A 20,923-nucleotide genomic window follows, 5' to 3' on the forward strand; every position below is an offset into this window, starting at 1 on the left:
GGCCGAGGTTGGAGTGAAATCACGCCATTGCACTCCAGCCTGGGCAACAAAAGCAAAATTCTGTCTCTAAATAAAAAAATTTTAAAAAATCCTTCAAACTTCATGATTTTCTGAAAATACATTCTCAAAAATGTTCATTGTTCTTTTTGTCTGCTCCAATTGACAGAACTGTTCTATATGGGGAGAAAAGAGAATTAAACTATTTAGTTTTTATTTAGACCTACATGATACTACTCTCTACTTAAAATCTAGCTAGTGGCAGCTTCACAGAAGAAAGCAAAGGCCAGGCAAAGAGATTACAATTACAGAGCAGAACAAATCCTGAGTTTAAGGAAAAGAAGAAGATATCATAACGAGGCCAACCAGCACTAACGACAGCCTCTGCCCCCGCCGACCTCAGAGAACTGGGAGTGTGCTAGTCCATGAGGAAATCTAGCGTTAATCTTTTAGAAGCCGCTGTTTAACTAATTTAGCCTAGTTTAAGCTGCTTTTTTTGTTTTTTGAGACGGAGTTTTGCTCTTGTTGCCCAGGCTGGAGTGCAATGGTGCGATCCGCCTCCCATGTTCAAACAGTTCTCCCATCTCAGCCTCCTGAGTAGCTGAGATTACAGGCACACCACCAAGCCTGGCTAATTTTTGTATTTTTAGTAGAGACAGGGTTTTACTATGTTGGTCAGGCTGTTCTCGAACTCCCAACCTCAGGTGATCCGCCCGCCTTGGCCTCCCAAAGTGCTGGGATTGCAGGTATGAGCCACTAAGCTACTTTTTAAAAAATACCCACCTTGGGCCAGGCGGGATGGGTCACGCCTGTAATCCCAGCACTTTGGGAGGCTCAGGCGGGCGGATCACAAAGTCAGGAGTTCAAGGCCAGCTCAACTAACATGATGAAACCCCATCTCTACTAAAAATAGAAAAATTAGCCAGGCATGGTGGCGCACACCTGTAATTCCAGCTACTCAAGAGGCTGAGGCAGGAGAATCACTGGAACCCGGAAGGCAGAGATTGCAGTGAGCCAAGATTGCACCATTGCACTCCAGCCTGGATGACAGAGCGAGACTACATCTTAAAAAAAAAAAAAATACTTACCTCTTTATCTCTCTGATGTGGTGAAAATTTTTTCAGCGTTTCCTCTGCTTACCAGTTTCCAAAAGTAAATGTGTTGAGATGTGTCCCTTCAACATGAAATATAAGTATTGAGGGTACATTTAAACAAATATAAATATGAAACATATGAAACATAATAGCACTTATTACCGAATCGTGTTGGAATTTCTTGTGGAACTGTGAGATGAAAATCAGTTTACGAACACCGGCTTCTCTGAATTCCACCAAAAGAGAACACAAGCAATGTGAGATTAAGCTGTTTTATTTTTCAAGCTTTTAATATGGCTAGTCAAAAAAGTAAGTTAATATTGGCGGGGGCGCCATGGCTGACACCTATAATCCAAGCACTTTGGGAGGCCGAAACAGCCAGATCATTTGAGGTCAGGAGCTCGAGACCAGCCTGGCCAACATGGTGAAACCCTGCCTCTACTAAAATACAAAAATTAACCGGGCATGGTGGCACGTGCCTATAATCCCAGCTACTTGGGAGGCTGAGGCAGAAGAATCACTTGAACCCAGGAGGCAAAGGTTGCAGTGAGGTGAGATGGTGACACTGCTCTCCAGCCTGGACAGAGCAAGACTCCCTCTCAAAAAAAAAAAAAAGCAAGTAAATCAAATAATAAAACTTATAAAGTGCTTAGAACTGCACTTGGCAAGTAGTGAAAGTCCAGTGAATGAGATTACAATCTAAGGCAAGAGGTAGATCTTAAATAAACAAACAAAATTTGCTGTGGTTAGCATAAATGTACAAAGGAATAAAACAGGGTAATGTAATGCAGAGTACCTGGAGAGAGGGAAGAGGGTGGCTGTTTTAGAGTAGTCAGGAAAAGCCTCTTGAATGATGTAAAATTTAAGTTAAACTCTGGAGAATTGGAAGTTCCTAGTTATGAAACTGAAGATGTCATAGGCACTTGGAACACAGGGTAGAACTCCAGCCTAGAGATGAAATTTTGAGAGTCATCAGTACAGACAGTATTTAAAGCCATACAGAGTCATCAATCAGTACAGACAGTATTTAAAGACTGGATGGGTTCAGGACAGGCACAGTGGCTCCTGCCTGTAACCCCAGCACTTTGGGAGGCCGAGGCAGGAAGATCACTTGAGGTCAGGAGTTTAAAACCAGCATGGCCAACATGGCAAAACCCCATCTCTACTAAAAATACAAAAATTAGCTGGGCATAGTGGCACACACCTGTAGTCCCCGCTACTCCAGAGGCTGAAGCAGGAGAATCGCATGAACCCAGGAGGCATAGGTTGCAGTGAGCTGAAATGGCACCACTGCACTCCAGCCTGGGCGACTAGAGCGAGACCCTGTCTCAAGAAGAATCAATGGAATCACCCAAGAAAATGCAGCAGGAGAAGAAGGTCCAGGACTCAGCCCTGAGAAACTTCCACATACAGAGGTGAAATCTCTAAAAAGGAGATGGAATGAAGAAAGGGAAAACCAGGAGAGGGTGGCATCTGAAAGCCAAGAAAAGAGATGCTTCAAGAAGAGAAAAGTGGGAAGCTGTCTTCAGTGTTACTGAGACAGCAAAGAATATGAGAACAGAGATGTGCTTGTTGCATTAACAATGTAGGAGCCGCCGGGCACGGTGGCTCATGCCTGTAATCCCAGCACTATGGGAGTCTGAGGCGGGTGGATCACGAGGTCAGGAGTTCAAGACGAGCCTGCCAAGATGGTGAAACCGCATCTCTACCAAAAATGCAAAAATTAGTTGGGTGTGGTGGCAGTCCCCTGTAATCCCAGCTACTAGGAGGCTGAGACAGAATTGCTTGAACCCGGGAGGCAGAGGTTGCAGTGAGCCAAGATCGCGCCACTGTACTCCAGCCTAGGTGACAGAGCGAGACTCCATATCAGATTAAAAAAAAAAATGTAGGAGCCAATACTTACCTTGCAGATGCAGGTCTGTGAAGTAGAGGGGACAGACTGGAATGGTTGAACACTAAGTTGGAGATGGAAAAAGTAGAGACATATTTGAGAAATTGTGTTGAGAAGAACAGCAGAAAAATATAACCATAGGAGAATGTGAGATCAGGGAGGAATCTGGTTTTGCATCTTTTACTTTTGTATATTTCTTGTATTTTTACATGACAGATAAAGAGAAGTGTTTTGTTTTTGTTTTTTAAGACTGAATCTTGCTCTGTTGCCCAGGCTGGAGTGCAATGGCATGACATGATCTTGCCTCACTGCAACCTCCACCTCCCCAGATTCAAGCAATTCTCCTGCCTCAGCCTTCCCGAGTAGCTGGGATTACAGGCAACCACCACCACGCCCGGCTAATTTTTTTGTCTTTTTAGTGGAGACAAGGTTTCACCATGTTGGCCAGGCTGGTCTTGAACGTCTGACCTCAGGTGATCCACCCACTTCTGCCTCCCAAAGCGCTGGAATTACAGGCGTGAGCCACCGCGCCTGGCCTACACATGCCTGTTTCTCCAGAAGAGATGGAAAGTTAGGTTTAATCAGGGTTCGGCTTGTTTTCCTTGTTGTTGTTTTTGTTCTTTTGTGTTTTTTTCAGATGAAGTCTCACTCTGTCGCCCAGGCTGGAGTGCAGTGTCGCAATCTCTGCTCACTGCAACCTCTGCCTCCCCGGTTCAAGTGATTCTCCTGCCTCAGGCTCCCGAGTAGCTGGGATTACAGGCACGCGCCACCATGCCCAGCTAATTTTTGTATTTTTGGTAGAGACAGGATTTCATCATATTGGCCAGGCTGGTCTCAAACTGCTGACCTTGTAATCCCCTGCCTCGGCCTCCCAAAGTGCTGTGATTACAGATGTCAGCCACAGCACCCAGCTTCAGTAATGACTGACAAAGGGAAGTGTAAGGGAGTCGAAGGTATTTGCAAGAGAGTGATTAGAATGGGGGATCATGGAACCTAAGCTGGGTGAGGAGGGAGGTGAAGAGGAAGGAGGAATGTGTGAGTGTGGATGGGGAAGATGGACAGACTGGAGTAAATAAAAGCTGCAAAAAGCCCAGGCGCGGTGGCTCATGCCTGTAATCCCAACATGTTGGGAGGCCAAGGAGGACAGATAACTTGAGATCAGGAGTTCGAGACTAGTCCGGCCAACATGGTAAAACCTCGTTTCTACTAAAAATACAAAACTTAGCCAGATGTGGTCGCTCACACCTGTAATCCCAGCACTTCGGGAGGCCGACACAGGCAGATCACTTGAGGCCTGGAGTTCGAGACCAGCCTGGCCAACGTGGTGAAACCCTGTCTCTACTAAAAATATTAAAAATTAGCCGGACAAGGTGGCACAGACCTGTAGTCCTAGCTACACGAGGCTGACGCGGGAGAATCGCTTGAACCTGGGAGGTGGAGGTTGCAGTGAGCCAAGATTGTGCCACTGCACTCCAACCTGGGCAACAGCAAGACTCTGTCTCAAAAAAAAAAAGAAAAAAGAAAAAAAAGAAAAGAAAAAATTCTGCAAAGAAGACAGAAAGGAGCCAAAACCTTTAGTGAATGAAAGGGGACAGAATTGGACACCAGCAGGTGATTCTGAAAAGCTGCAGTAGCTGGGAGTGTAGGCAGAAAGAAGAATGAGTCTAAAGGACCTGCGGTTTTTGAAAGAGGACAGAGTGACCAGGTGGGGAAGTGAGGAACAGGCAGCTGCGCACTCAGACTACACGAGTTCAAACTCTGATCCCAACGTTTACTCGCTATTTGAACTTGGGCTGGTTATTCAACTAGTTTAAATAGCAGCTTTTTATTCTTAAAAATCATGATAATAATAGTACTCTTTCATAGGGTATTGTGAAGAATAGAGGAGGTAATTGAAATAAAAGCACTTAGCACCATGTGCTAGGAGGTGCTCTGTAAGTGTTGGCTATTACTAAATTATGTTGGAAACCACAAATGTGATCCAAGCAGCTTTGCAATTTGAATAACTAGTACTTCAACAGCCCTTTGCCTTAACACTGTGAGAAACCAGGGCACCTGCAAACCTTTTACTTCAAGCGCTAGGAATCTGTGCCACGACATGAAGATTAAATGAAGATTAAAAAGAAGGAGTTAGAGCTGGGTGTGGTGGCTCACTCCTGTAATCCCAGCACTTTGGGAGGTCGAGGTGGGTGGATCACCTGAGATCAGGAGTTTGAAACCAGCCTGGCCAACATGGAGAAACCTCGTCTCTACTAAAAATACAAAATTAGCTGGGCATGCTGGCACATACCTGTAATCCCAGCTACTCGGGAGGCTGAGGCAGAATTGCTTGAACCAGGAAGGTGGAGGATGCAGTGAGCCGAGATCACGCCATTTTACTCCAACCTGGGTAACAAGAGCGAAACTCCATCTCAAAAAAAAAAAAAAAGACGACGGGGTCGGGTTACAAACGAAGATAAAAAAGAAAGAGGAGAAAAAAGAGAGTTTTCTCAGCTATTGCAACTGGTAATGACAGAGGTTTGTACAATCTTTCTGCCGAGCCACTTTGGAAGCCGCTGGCTTACAGGGTACAATTCAGAGCCCTTAGCAGAAGCTCGTAATCGTGGGCTCTTGTCTATACGTCAGGTCTCGTTTCTTGCTACTTCCCCACACGTGTAAGTTCCGGCCATAACAAATGACCTGCATCCGCAGGACTTCCTCTTCCCTCAGTGCACGTTATGCCTTTGCCTAGAACGTCCTTTCTCCCATGAGTATTTCCAGACTAGTTAAGTCAAGCATTATTTCCTCAGGGAAACCTTTTTTTTTTTTGTAGAAAGTGATTTATTTAGAGAGCGAGAGAGAGAAACAGGAGGAGAGAGAAAGAGCTAACTCTCACACAGAATTAGAGAATCCAGAAAGATGGAATCCAAGAGAGGAAAGCAGCTTCCACCCTGAGTGGAAGGAAATACAGACGGCGTTTAAGAGGGGAAGACAGGCTTCCACGAGAGTGTGTGGAAGGGGACTCCAAACGGGAAATCCAGGAGAGAAAGATGGCTTCCACAAAGGGAGAGTTCGTGGAAGGGGACCCAAACATGGAGTCCTGGAAGGCTTTTTTTTAAATCACCACCACCTTACAAATACTGAGTTAGGACCCAGCCCCCAGCTGGGTTCCAGCCGCAGCCTATGATCACCCTTCTTACAACATTCATTAACTTATATTGAAATACCTTTTTTTTCTTCTTTTTTGAGACACAGGGAGTCTCGATTTGTCACCAGGCTGGAGTGCAGCAGCGTGATCTCAGCTCACTGCAGACTCTGCCTCCTGGGTTTAAGCAATTCTCCTGCCTCAGCCTCCCGAGTAGCTGGGACTACAGGCACATACCACCACTGCCAGCTAAGTTTTGTATTTTTAGTACAGATGGGGTTTCACCAGGTTAGCCAGGATAGTCTCGATCTATTTTTTTTTTTTTTTTTTTTTTTTTTTGAGACAGAGTTTCGCTCGTGTTACCCAGGCTGGAGTGCCTCCGCCTCCTGGGTTCAGGCAATTCTCCTGCCTCAGCCTCCTGAGTAGCTGGGATTATAGGCACGCGCCACCATGTCCAGCTGATTTTTTGTATTTTTAGTAGAGACGGGGTTTCACCATGTTGACCAGGGTGGTCTCGATCTCTTGACCTCGTGATCCACCCACCTCGGCCTCCCAAAGTGCTGGGATTACAGGCGTGAGCCACCGCGCCCGGCTCGATCTCTAGACCTCATGATCCACCCACCTCGGCCCCACAAAGAGCTGGGGTTACAGGCATGAGCAATCGCGTGCGGCCTGGAATACTTTTTAAAGTATCTGTTTTCCTCAAAAGACTGTAAGCTACTTAGGGTTGTGATTTGTATCTCACTAATCTCTGTGTTTTATGTTATAGAAAGCACTTAATAACATTTTAATAAGAGGATTAATGTGAACGAATGTTGTCTTTGGAAAGGATGAGAAACTTGTGTACTGAAACAGGAATGTGTAGGTTTGTTTTTTTTTTTTTTAAGACAGGATCTTTTTCAACTCAGCAAGTCTTTGGGAAAAAAAAAAAAAAAAGGACAAGGTCTCATTTTGTCGCCCAGGCTGGAGTGCAGTGGCACCATGCCAGCTCACTGCAGCCTTGACCTCCTGAGGTTCAAGAAATCCTGCCCCCACAAGCAGCTGGGACTACAGACTTGTACCACCACACCAGGCTAATTTTTTTGTATTTTTTGTAGAGGTAGAGTTTTACCATATTGCCCAGGCTGGTCTCAAACTCCTGGGCTCAAGCGATCTGCCTGCCTTGGCCTCCCAAAGTACTGGGATTACAGGTATGAGCCACTGTGCCCAGAATAGGATTAAACAAGAATGAAAAAGAGACCAGGTGCGGTGGCTCATGCCTATAATTCCAACATTTTGGGAGGCTGAGGTTGGAGGATCTTTTGAGCTCAGGAGTTCAAAACCAGCTTGGGCAATATAGTGAGACACTCTCCCTACCACTATCTCTACTAAAAATAAAAAACAGCCGGGCGCAGTGGCTCACGCCTGTAATCCCAGCACTTTGGGAGGCCGAGGTGGGTGGATCACAAGGTCAAGAGATCGAGACCATCCTGGTCAACATGGTGAAACCCCGTCTCTACTAAAAATACAAAAAATTAGCTGAACATGGTGGCGCGTGCCTGTAATCCCAGCTACTCAGGAGGCTGAGGCAGGAGAATTGCCTGAACCTAGGAGGCGAAGGTTGCGGTGAGCCGAGATCGTGCCATTGCACTCCAGCCTGGGTAACAAGAGAGAAACTCCGTCTCAAAAACAACAACGACAACAACAACAACAAATAAATAAATAAATAACAAAACCAAATTATGCTGCGCTGACAGGCCACTAAAAAAAAAAAAAATAGCCCGCCTGATGGTGCATGCTTGCAATCCCAGCTACTCAGGAGGCTGAGGTGGGAGAATTAGTTGGGCCCAGGAAGCTAAGACTGCAGTGAGCTATCACGGTGCCACTGCACTTCAGTCCTGGCCACAGAGCAAGAACCTGTCTCTAAAATAAATAAAATAAAATGCTGGAAGAGTAGTCAACATTTAAAAAAAAAAAAAAAAGGAAGGGGGAGGAGTGAAAAGAAAGGATATTTTATTTATTTATTTATTAATTATTTTTTTTATTGCATTTTAGGTTTTGGGGTACATGTGGAGAACATGCAAGATTGTTGCATAGGTGCATATGTGGCAGTGTGATTTTCTGCCTTCCTACCCCTCACCCATATGTGTCATTTCTCCCCATGCTATCTCTCCCCAACTCCCCACTCGCCGCTGTCCCTCCCCTATTTCCCCCCAACAGACCCCTCCCTGTGTCCATGTGTGCTCATTGTTCAACACTCGTCTATGAGTGAGAACATGCGGTGTTTGATTTTGTGTTCCTGTGTCAGTTTGCTGAGAATGATGGCTTACAGGTTCATCCATGTCCCTACAAAGGACGCAAACTCATCGTTTTTTCTTTATTTATTTTTTGAGATGGAGTCTTGCTCTGTCGCCCAGGTTGGAGTGCAGTGGCCTGATCTCAGCTCACTGCAACCTCCACCTCCAAGGTTCTAACAATTCTCCTGCCTCAGACTCCTGAGTAGCTAGGATAATAGGCATGCACCTCCACACCTGGCTAATTTGGGGTTTTTTTTAGTAGAGATGGGATTTCAGCATGTTGTCCAGGCTGGTTTGGAACTCCTGAGCTCAGGTGACCTGCCTGCTTTGGCCTCCCAAAAGTGCTGGGATTACAGGGGTTAGCCACCATGCCCAGCCAAAAAAGGATATTTTAGAGGAAACTATTACATTATAGCTTATAGCCTGGAGTTTCATTTATTTATCAAGTGATATACTAACTCTCTTTTTTTTTTTTTTTTTTTTTTTTTGGAGATGGAGTCTTGCTCTGTTGCCCAGGCTGGAGTACAGTGGCTAGATGTTGACTTGCTGCAACCTCTGCCTTCCGGGTTCAAGCGATTCTCCTGTCTCAGTCTCTTGAGTAGCTGGGATTACAGGTGCCCGCCATCACATCAGGCTAATTTTCGTATTATTAGTAGAGATGGGGTTTCACCATCTTGGCCAGACTTGTCTCAAACTCCTGACTTCATGATCCACCTGCTTCTGCCTCCCAAAGTGCTGGGATTATAGGCATGAGCCACCGTGCCCAGCTATACTAACTCTTAACAGACCAAATATACCCCTTTTTGTGATTTACATGAAGGATACTCAAATTTTTAACAGTGAGAGGTTAAATGGACAGCTCTATCTTAGTATGTTTCAGGCACTAATCCATCTAATTCTTCTACTTGATAGGTGCTATTTTCCCTGTTTTCACAGATTGGGAGAAACTTAAGGTTAGCATAGTTTTTTTCTTCTTTTTTTTGAGATGGAGTCTCACTCTGTTGCCAGGCTGGAGTGCAGTGGCGCGATCTCTGCACACTGCAACCTCCTCCTCCCAGGTTCAAGCGATTCTGCTGCCTCAGCCTCCCGAGTAGCTGGGACTACAGGCATGTGCCACCACATCTGGCTAATTTTTTGTATTTTACTAGAGATGGGGTTTCATCGTGTTGGTCAGGTTGGTCTTGATCTCCTGACCTCGTGATCCACCAGTCTCAGTCTCCCAAGTGCTGGGATTACAGGCATGAGCCACCACGCCCAGCCGGGTTTAGCATAGTTAAATAGTATGCTCAGGATTACACAACTGCTAAATAGAATCTCAACTCAGGGCTGTCTGATGACAAAGTTCCCACTCTTATGTAAGATTACCTTCCACCAGGCGTGGTGGCTCACACTTATAATCCCAGCACTTTGGGAGGCCAAGGCTGGTGGATCACAAGGTCATGAGTTCAAGACTAGCCTGACCAACATGGTGAAACCCCGTCTCTACTAAAAATACAAAAATTAGCCAAGCATAGAGGTGTGCACCTGTAGTCCCAGCTACTCAGGAGGCTGAGGTAGGACAATCGCTTGAACCTGGGAGGTGAAGGTTGCAGTGAGCTGAGATTATGCCACTGCACTCCAGCCTGGGCAATGGAGCGAGACCCCGCCTAAAAAAAAAAAAAAGATTTCCTTCCATTCTAAGATGTTTCATTTACCTTATACAACTGAGTGCCACATACATGGCAATACAAATATCCCCATTAACAACATAATCAGAACATGGAATAAGAAAAAACATGATTTTATAATCTAGTTCTAACAAGACAGACCAATATATATAATAAAACAAGAAGGCCTGCCTGGATCACACCAGTGTGTTGCTAAATCTATAACCATGATAATACAAAGGAAAGAAGGCTGAACTGTGAATAAAAGATGTTTGTCTACTCTTAGAGCCCAGCCAGAGCATATGCAAACCAGCAAAACTAGGGCAAGTCATTTGTAACTGGTCCTGACTCACAGCCCTCATTTTACAAATGAACAGATTAGACTTTACCATCCCTAACCTTATTGCTTTAATTTTGGGATGGAGTCTCACACTGTCCCCCAGGCTAGAGTGCAGTGGCACGATCTTGGCTCACTTCCCATGCAGGAGTGTAGTGGTGCAATCTCGGCTCACTGCAACCTCTGCCTCCTGGGTTCAAGCAATTCCCCTGCCTCAGCCTCCCAAGTAGCTGGGATTACAGGTGCCTGCCACCATGCCTGGCTAATTTTTATATTTTTAGCAGAGTTGGGGTTTCGCTATGTTGGCCAGGCTGGTCTCCAACTCCTGACTTCAGGTGATCCGCCCCCTTGGCCTCCCAAAATGCTGAGATTACAGGCATGAGCCACACACCCGGCTGCTTCCAAGCATTTCAGAGTCCAAGTGAAAAGTGGTTGCCTGGGTCAGGCGAGGCACTTCATGCCTGTAATCCCAACACTGTGGGAAGCCAAGGTGGGTGGATCACCTGATATCAGGAGGTCGAAAGCAGCCTGGCCAACATGGCAGAAACCCATCTCTACTAATAATACAAAAAAATTAGCTGGGCTTGGTGGCATGCACCTGTAGTCCCAGCTACTCAGGAGGCTGAGGCAGGAGAATGGCTTGAGCCCAGGAGGCAGGGGTTGCAGTGAACCGGGATTGCGCCAATTGCACTCCAGCCTGGGTGACGTAGTGAGACTCAAGGCTCAACAACAACAAAAAAGTGATTGCCTTCGTAATTTAGAACAGTATTTTTCACATTGAGAAATACAGCTGAAAAAAAAAGTTATTACCAAAGGAGTCTTCGCAATTAATTCACTTCTTGTGTCGGTTGCTAAGGGTAATAAAGAAATAGCTAGCTTATTCTGGAAGTTTCTAGTTTCTTCTGGAAGGTATTGAACTGCAGACGTCATAATATATCCATAATATATCCCTAAAGTTTCTCCATGGAAGCTGTATGCATAGCCGGTTATCCCAGCACTTTGGGAGGCCAAGACAGGCAGATCACGAGGTCAGGAAATCAAGCCCATCCTGGCCAACATGATGAAACCCTATCTCTAGTAAAAATACAAAAATTAGCTGGGCATGGTGGCGCATGCCTGTACTTTCAGCTACTCAGGAGGCTGAGGCAGAGAATCGCTTGAACCCGGGAGGTGGAGGTTGCGGTGAGCTGAGATGGAGCTGCTGCACTCCAGCCTGGTGACAGAGTGAGACTCTGTCTCAAAGAAAAAAAAATAAAAAGAAAAAAAATTCTCCCTCCTCCTTCACTAGGCAATGGGATAGGAGAAGGAGCATGTCAGAACCTGAACTTGCCTCTGAGCTGTTTGCCTCTATTTGCTTGCCTAACTCCTACTTTGCTTTTAGGGTTTCAGTTTACGTAATCTCCCGCACTAGGTAAGAGTCCCCCAGTTATCTGGTTTCATCCTGCACTTGTCCTTCGAGGCACTGTTATTATCATTGTGTGATTATTTAACTGCCGTCTAACCCACGAGACTGCAAGTTCCTAAAAATGGACCTCATTTGCCTTCTTCTTTGCTGAATCCCAAAGCAGTTAGCATGGTGCTGGTATATACAACATTTTTGATAAATATTAATTAGCCTGGGCAACATAGCGAGAACCCAACTCCACAAAAAAAATTTTAAAAGTTAGCCACTGGGGAAGTGGCTCACGCCTGTAATCCCAGCACTTTGGGAGGCTGAGGCCGGTGGATCACCTGAGGTCAGGAATTTGAGACCAGCCTGGCCAACATAGTAAAACCCGTCTACTAAAAAATACAAAAATTAGCCGGGTGTGGTGGCAGACAGCTATAATATCAGCTACTCAGGAGGCTGAGGCAGGAGAATCACTTGAACCTGGGAGGCCAAGGTTGCAGTGAGCCAAAATCATGCCACTGCACTCCAGCCTGGGCTACAGAGTAAGACTCCATCTCAAAAAAACCAAAACAGCCAGGCGCGGTGGCTCACACCTGTAATCCCAACACTTTGGGAGGCTGAGGCGGGAGGATCACCTGAGGTTGTGAGTTCCAGACCAGCCTGAGCAACATGGAGAAACCCCATCTCTATTAAAAGTACAAAAAATTAGCTGGGTGTGGCGGCGTGCGGCAGTAATCCCAGCTACTCAGGAGGCTGAGGCAGGAGAAGCTCTAGGCGGAGGTCGCGGTGAGCCGACATCGTGCCATTGCACTCCAGCCCAGGCAACAAGAGTGAAACTCTGTCTCAGAAAACAAACAAACAAACAGACACTACCAACAACACCAACAACAAAAAATTAGCCCAGAGTGGTGGTGCACCTGTAGACCCAGTGACTCAGGAGGCTGAGGCAGGAGGATTGCTTAAGCTCAGCAGGTCAAGCCTGCAGTGAGCCGTGATCACACCACTGCACTCCAGCCCAGGTAATAGAGTAAGACTTTGTCTCAAAAAAGAGTTAATTGAATAAATAAAGCCTGCTGCTGCTTCTTTCCCTTCAAAGATAAGATAGACTGATTTTTCATTTTTTTCTTTCCTTTTTCATCTTTCATCGCCCTCTTATGATGCTGTTGATAGATTGATTTTCAATAAAGTAAAATAAAGTTTGTGTTTCTACTCTGTGATCAGCACCACTAGGTTTACTAGGGATGGGAGTCACTGAGATAGAGAATGCTAGAATTGAAGGACTCTCACAGAGCACAGGAGACATAGTGAATGCTTAACAACATAATCCTCACCCTCCACTTGAAGTCACGAGTTTGAGACCAGTCTGGCCAACATGGCTAAACCCCGTCTTTACTAAAAATACAAAAACTAGCTGGGGGCAGGGGTGGTGCATGCCTGTAATCCTGGCTACTTGGGAGGCTGAGGCAGGAGAATCGTTTGAACCTGGGAGGCAGAGTTTGCAGTGAGCCGAGATCACACCACTGCATTCCACCCTGGGTGACAGAGCAAGACTTTGTCTCTAGATAAATAAATAAATAAATATTGGCTGGGCACAGTGGCTCACGCCTATAATCCCAGCACTTTGGGAGGCTGAGTCGGGAGGATCTCTTGAGGTCAGGAGTTCAAGACCAGCCTGGCCAACATGGCAAAACACTGTCTCTACTAAAAATACAAACAATAGCTGGGCACGGTGGTGGGCACCTGCCAGCTACTCTGGAGGCTGAGTCAGGGGAATTGCCTGAAAGTGGGAGGCAGAGGTTGCAGTGAGCAGAGATCGTGCCATCGCACTCTAGCCTGGATGACAGAGCAAGACTCAGTCTCAAAAATAAATAAATAAATAAAAATAAAAACATGATCCTTACTCTCTAATATTTTGTCATCTTTTGGGAGACAGGAGAAGTAGAAGAAAAAAATGGTGAACAGAACAGCACTGTCTCTATGTGCTGGAGGAATTCAGAAAAGGGAGCGAGCAATTTGGGTGATTAATTAGTGATGTCTGAGAACCCAGCTGAGAGGGCTGCAGTGGGGGTCTCATTCAAGACAGGTGTAGTAGCTGAGACAGTGAGCATAGGGATGGAAAACCAGGAACAGGAAAATAACTGAGAAACACATCAGCATGAGGATGGCCAGCAGGAGCCATGGCTCATGCCTGTAATCTCAGCCCTGTGGGAAAGGGAGGCAGGAGGATCACTTGAAGTCCAGGAGTTCAAGACCAGCCTGGGCAACCTAGCAAGACCCCCGTCACTACAAAAAAAAGTTTAAAAATTAGCCAGGGCCAGGCTCGGTGGCTCACGCCTGTAATCCCAGCACTTTGGGAGGCCAAGGTGGGCAGATCATGAGGTCAAGAGATCAAGATGATCCTGGCCAACATAGTGAAACCCCGTCTCTAAAAAAAAAAAAAAAAAAATTTAAATTAAAAAACAAAATTAGCCAAGCATACTGGCCCACTCGTTGGGATGATGGGTATGGTGGCGTATAGTCCCAGCTTTGGGGGAAACTGAGGCAGCAGGCTCTCTTGAGCCCAAGAGGTCAAGACTGCAGGGAGATATGCTGGTGCCGCTGCACTACAGCCTGGGTGCCAGAGTGAGGCCTTGTCTGTAAAACAAACAAACAAACATGTCAGAGTGGCAATAGAAAGAATAGAAGACTATCAAGGCAGAGTGTGACGGCAGCCAGCGGAGAGTCACACGAGCAAGCGCAGGAGAGACAGGATGAGGACTGTGCGCCCCTCAGTCACACGTTCCTACAAATGGCTGTGGGGTGTGGTAGGCAGCCTCTGCCTCTGGATTGCCTCTCAAGGGTCTCTGCCTCCTGGTCTTCACCCCCTGTGTACTCTTTTCCGCTTGAATGCAGAGTAGATTTTGTGACTCATTTCTAGTGAATACGGTGCTACAGAGGTGAAGGCATGTTTGCGGCTTCATCTTGGGCTAGCTCGCTCTCTCTCTTTTTGAAACAGAGTCTCACTCAGACACCCAGGCTGGAGTACAGTGGCATGATCTCGGCTAACTGCAACCTCTGCCTCCGGGGTTCAAGCAATTCTCCTGCCTCAGCCTCCAGAGTAGCTGGGAATATAGGCATACACCCCCATGCCCAACTAATTTTGTATGTTTAGTAGAGACAGGGTTTCACCATGTTGGCCAGGCTGGTCTCCAACTCCTGACCTCACGTTATCCACCTGCATCAGCCTCCCAAAGTGCTGGGATTACAGGCATGAGCCACTGTACTCGGTCTCTCTCTCTCTCTCTCCTTCCTCTCTCTCTCTCTCTCCTCTCTCCTCTCTCCTCTCTCCATTCTCTCTCTCCTCTCTGAGGAAAGCAAGCTTTCACGTTGTGAGCTGTCCTTCGGAGAAGCCCACGTGCCGAATAACTGAGGAGGGAGACTTCCGGCCAGCAAGCAATAAGGAGCTCAGGCCTGCCAATAACCACGCGACTGAACTTGGAGGCCAATCCTTTCCCAGATGAGCCTTCAGATGGAATCACAGTCTCACTGACAGACAGCTGCCTCCTCCTGGGAGGCCTTGAGCTGGAGGCCCTCAACTAAGTTGTCCGGCATACTCACCTGAAACTGTGTGATAATATATGGTTGTTATTTCAAGGCACTAAGTTGTGGGGTAATTTGTTACACACCAGTAACACCAATAGATAACTAGTACCATGATAATCATTATTATCATTTTTTTAGATGGAATTTCACTCTTGTTGCCCAGGCTGGCGTGCAGTGGCGCAATCTCGGCTCGCTGCAACCTCCACCTCTCGGGTTCAAGCGATTCTCCTGCCTTAGCCTCCTGAGTAGCTGAGATTACAGGTGCACAGCGCTACACTTAGCTAATTTTTTGTATTTTTAGTAGGACAGGGTTTCGCCATGTTGTCTGGGGTACACTTGAACTCCTAGACGCAAGCGATCCTCCCGCCTTGGTCTCCCAAAGTGTTGCAATTACAGGTGTGAGCCACTGCGTGGACTCTTTTCTCTATTTTTATCTCTAGTCCTGCAGTCCTCTTGTCTTACCCCTGATTTCCCACCTGTTACCAATGTGTTCATCAGACAGGGATGTATTGATTGCTTATTGTATGCTAAGACCACAACACTGGAGTCATTTCCTAGAAGGAAGAAATGGTTTTAACATCCGTGCTTCATCACATTCAATCTCCAAATACTTAATTTTGTGGAGTAGACGATGAAAAGAAACTATTTGTAACAGCACTAATATAAGACCTTGACTTCGGTTATAAGTAATGGGGAAAGACCATTTGGACAGATTTTGAAATCTTGACATTCTTTACTAAAGCCCAGACCCAAAAACCCATCTCTCTGTTGAACAGAGCAAGCAAATTAAATGGAGCGTAAAATGAAACTGTGATACAGTGTATGTCTGTGGAAACTGATGGGTCTTACTTGTTTAAGATTTGCAAGTCTAAACACTTGAAAAGTATGGCCACCTTAATTGTTTTGCGATATAGCTCCCATAGCTCCTGGAGCAGCATTTATGCAAAAGCAGAGCCAGCAGCAGTTGGCCGTTCTTAAGTTTCATTCTGTTTTGCTTTATCCTAAAGTACTAGTGGAGTCATGTAAGAGGTTTCTCGGCCAGTCTCAGTGGCTCATGCCTGTAATCCCAGCACTTTGGGAGGCCGAGACAGGCAGATGACTTGAGCCCAGGAGTTCAAGACCAGCCATGGACAACATGGTGAAACCCGGTCTCTACAAAAAATATAAAAATTAGCCTGGTGTGGTGGCATGTACCTCTAGCATCAGCTACTCGGACGACTGAGGTGGGAGGATCGCTTGAACCCAGGAGGCTGAGGCTGCAGTGATCATGCCACTGCACTTGAGCCTGAGAGAAAGAGCAAGATCCTATCCAAAAAAAAAAGAATGAAGCAGCTCATTATTTATTGGATTGGAACAATTCCTAAGGGGGGTGTGTGTGTGTGTGTCTCTCTCTCTCTCTCTCTATATATATATATGTATACATTTTTTTTTTTTTGAGACAGGTTCTTGCTCTGTCTCCCAGACTAGAGTTCAGTAGTGTGATCATGGCTTACCGCAGCCTGGACCTCCTGGGCTTAACTGATCCTCCCACCTCAGCCTCTTGAACAGCTGAATCTACAGGTGTGTACCACTACACCCCGCTAATTTATTTTTATTTTCTGCAGAGATGAGGTCTCCCTATGTTGCCCAGGCTAGTCTTGAACTCCTGGCCTCAATAGATTCTCCCAGCACAACCTCCCAAGGTATTGGGATTATAGGTGTGAGCCATTGTACCTGGTCATGCTTTATTCTATTTTACAACTCTATAGTATTCTGTCTTAGAGGACTTTTATTTGATCCCCTATTTTTTGATATTTAGGTGCTCACAATCTTTTATTTCAATTATAGACAATGCTACAGTGAATATGTACAAAATTGTGTGTGAATGCATGCATGAAAGTCTGCTCTTTGTATGAATTCCTTTTTTTTTTTTTTTTTCAGATGGAGTTTCGCTCTTCTTACCCAGGCTGGAGTGCAATGGCGTGATCTCGGCTCACCGCAACCTCCGCCTCCTGGGTTCAGGCAATTCTCCTGCCTCAGCCTCCTGAGTAGCTGGGATTACAGGCACGCGCCACTATGCCCAGCTAATTTTTTGTATTTTTAGTAGAGACGGGATTTCACCATGTTGACCAGGATGGTCTCGATCTCTTGACCTTGTGATCCACCCGCCTCTGCCTCCCAAAGTGCTGGGATTACAGGCTTGAGCCACCGCGCTCGGCCTGTATGAATTCCTAAAGGTGGAACTGCTGGGTCAAACAATGTATTTTTATTAATTTTGTAAGATGTTGACAGTCTGCCCTCTATAGAGTTTGTACCACTTTACATTTTACATTTATGGGCCATGAGAGTACCTGTGGCCCATACCTTTACCAACACAGTGTGCTATCGAACTTTTAGAAACATTTTGAACTTTGCCAATCTACATAAGGATTCTCACCTGAGGTTCACAGGCCTCAAGAAGGGGTCTCTATCCCTGTAGTACCAATGTCCACCTTCCATACCAAATCTCAGTTTCGCTGGTGCGATGGCTCACACCTGTAAACCTGGCACTCTGGGAGGCCAAGGCAGGTGGATCATCTGAGGTCAGGAGTTGAGACCAGGCTGGCCAGCATGGCAAAACCCCACCTCTACTAAAAATACAAAAAAGAAAAAACATTAGCTGGGCATGGTGGCAGGTGCAGGAGAATTGCTTGAACCTGTGAGGCAGAGGTTGCAGTGACCCCAGATCATACCACTGCACTCCAGCCTGGGCGACGGAGCAAGACTCTTACTCAAAAAAAAAAAAATCTCAGTGTCAAGCATCCCACGATCTGACCACCAGTTCACTCACACTAGTGTCTTCACTTCAACTCTCTGCCTCTTGTTACCATCAGTCCACTGGCTCTATCATTTTTTTAGTATCAACCTCCCTTCTGCTTGTCCTCTTCTCCAGCATAGATTCTATGGCTCAGTGCTGTGAATACTCCCTTGCCTAATGTCTTCATCACATCTGCTAAGCAAAACCCCGTACTGGTTAAATTTGACTCTATTCTGCTCTGTACCTGCAAAAGGAACTGAATATATCTGGAGAAAAACTCGCAACCATTATGACTGTTCTTGAAGCGTCAGTGGGCTTTTGGCAACCCCCAAAACGTGACTGTTCCCAATACGTCCACTTTCCTAGCCCATCATCTCCCAATTTTTTCTTCCCTTTCAGACCTCCTCCCAAATCTCCTCACTCCCTCTTTCAGCTGCTAATCTTGCTTTTTCACCAAAATTAGAAGCAGAAAAGAACTCCCATATCCTTCCATGATCAAATCCCGAGTACGTATCTGATTCCCTGCCTTTCCTCTTCTTATACCATATACAATGCCCGTGCCCCTGACTAAGACTTATCTTTTCATTGTGATCAGCTCCAGGGACATTGATCCTGTAATTACCCGCTCCTTTCTGCTCAAAGCTCTTTGAATCATCCAGTTATCCCATATCTGCTCTTCACTGCCATCTTCCTGGTGTGCTCTTGTCTTTGTGCATTTGCCTAACTCCTCATGCCTCAAGATTCTGTTCTAATGTCCCTTCCACTTGGAGCTTCCTGTAACACACGCAGATCTCAGAAATTTCCTTTTCCCACAGCCCCACCTGTCCAAAGAGCTAGGTTTCCACAGGTTCATGACCAAGGAATAAAAGAAGCCCAACCAGGCGCGGTGGCTCATGCCTGTAATCCCAGCATTTTGGGAGGCCAACCTGGGTGGATCGCTTGAGATCAGAAGTTGGAGACCAGCCTGGCCAACATGGTGAAACCCTGTCTCTATTAAAAATACAAAAAATTAGCTGGACGTGGTGGCGCACATCTATAATCCCAGCTACTTGGGAGGCTGAGGCAAAGGAATTGCTTGAACCCAGGAGATGGAGGTTGCAGTGAGCTGAGATTGCGCCACTGCACTCCAGCCTGGGTGACAGAGTGAGACTCAGTCTCAAAAAAAAAAAAAAAAAAAAAAAAAAAAAGGCAACCCCTTCCAAAACCAGATCCAAAATAGCAAGATGAGGAGACTGCCGAAGTGCGGACCAAAGGGGTCCCCAACTACGGTAGCTGCGCTTGCAGGGGGCACCTACACGTGCCTGCATCATAGAATCTGTCACCCTGTGTGTTGAGTTCTATATACAGCTAGACTGGGACTAAGGGCAGAAACTGCGCCTTATTAATCTTTGTAACCTGGCAGAGTGCTTTATAAGTATACTGGTTGAATGAGTAAGGAAGAAGGATGTCTTGGGCTTGTATGTATAATATTCCTAGGAGTTTGGGGTATAGCTGCATAGCTTATTAGAACGAAGGATAGCTGACCAGGTAAGGATACAGTCTCTCTCCCCTACCATACTGGCAAAGTTAAAGGTAAGCCACAGAAAAGAATCATTTGGGAAACTGAGAGACAGACCAACCGAGGATATTGCTTTTTTTTTTTTGAGACAGAGTCTAACTGTGTCACCCAGGCTGGAGTACAGTGGCACAGTCGTGGGTCACTGCAGCCTCCACCTCCTGAGTTCAAGTGATTCTCCTGCCTCAGCCTCCCAAATAGCTGTGATTACAGGCAAGTGCCACCATGCCTGGCTAATTTTTGTATTTTTTGTAGAGATGGGTTTTCACCGTGTTGGCCAGGCTGGAACTCCTGACCTCAGGTGATTCGCCCACCTGGACCTCCCAAAGCGCTGGGATTACAGACGTGAGACACTGCGCCCGGCCTTTCTTAATATTTCTTAAGAAAACAAAAAAATAGGGATATCGATTTTCTAGCTGCCCCAAATAGCCTTTCCTTTTTGTGTCCCTTGGTCTCAGTCCCAGTCACTTCCTATCCACCCTGTGGCTAATTTGTCCTTTCTGTAACAGACCACCTAGACTGTGTCTATGCGGTTGGGCAGAGGCGTGATGGTTCAACACTCCTGGCGGGAGACTGCAGGCGCTTCAGCTACATCCAGTTTCGTGTCAGGAGCAGGTACCACCCAGCGGGACGCTTACATCCTCTTTGTGCGGGAGCACAGCGGTCTCAGCCGCCAGCACCACCCTGGGGTCCCGCCCCAATCCTGGGCGTGGTTCGCTGCTCGTGCCGTCGCCTCGGATTGGGTGCAAGGATCCGGACCCTCGGCCAATAAGGCGCGGGGGCGTTGTCTGAGGGGCGGGGCTCCGGCCTCCTTGTGGCGAGTCCCGGATTTCCCAAGGCCAGGTGGGACCCTCTGGGCCTCCCGCCTCTGCGTCCTGGCTGGGAGACCCGGTGGACATGGCCTCGGCCACTGTGGCTGCAGCACGACGGGGCCTTGGCCGGCCCCCTCCTCTCCTCTGGCGCAGCTACCAGACCGAGCGGGGCGTTTATGGCTATCGGCCGAGGAAGCCCGAGACCCGCGAGCCCCGGGGCGCCCTGGAGCGCCCCCCAGGTCGGGGATGGGCCCCGGGCGGTGGAAGCGGGGGCTGGGATGCCGAAGCCTCCCTGGCCGACTTGCGGTGGGGTGTCGGGGTCGGGTAGCCGGCCGCCAGCCTGAACGCGTGGCCCGTGGGGAGGAAGGGGAGGTGAGAGCAGAGGGTGGGCGTGGGGGCTCAGTGTCGGGGTCATCCCTCGTCCAGCCTCTGCACTGAGGATT

At 46.9% G+C, this 20,923-nt stretch overlaps 1 protein-coding gene across 3 annotated transcripts in view; it reads left to right on the forward strand.

The window, feature by feature from the left end:
• Positions 1–20,486: 20,486 nt before the first annotated feature.
• Positions 20,487–20,923, forward strand: part of DHTKD1 (dehydrogenase E1 and transketolase domain containing 1) — a 55,661-nt gene continuing 55,224 nt past the window's right edge. For 2 of the 3 annotated variants that reach the window (XM_064369068.1, XM_064369071.1), the window contains exon 1: positions 20,536–20,719. In XM_064369068.1, coding sequence (XP_064225138.1) covers positions 20,566–20,719 — 154 coding nt within the window. In that variant the 5' untranslated portion in view covers positions 20,536–20,565. Of the gene's footprint in view, positions 20,720–20,923 lie in introns of all 3 variants that reach the window. The other variant, XM_064369070.1, reaches the window with a different exon arrangement.

Source organism: Aotus nancymaae, unplaced genomic scaffold (genome assembly GCF_030222135.1).
Source record: "Aotus nancymaae isolate 86718 unplaced genomic scaffold, 86718_ANA_hifiasm-v0.15.2.pri h1tg000083l, whole genome shotgun sequence".
In the NCBI taxonomy this organism is placed as follows: domain Eukaryota; kingdom Metazoa; phylum Chordata; class Mammalia; order Primates; family Aotidae; genus Aotus; species Aotus nancymaae.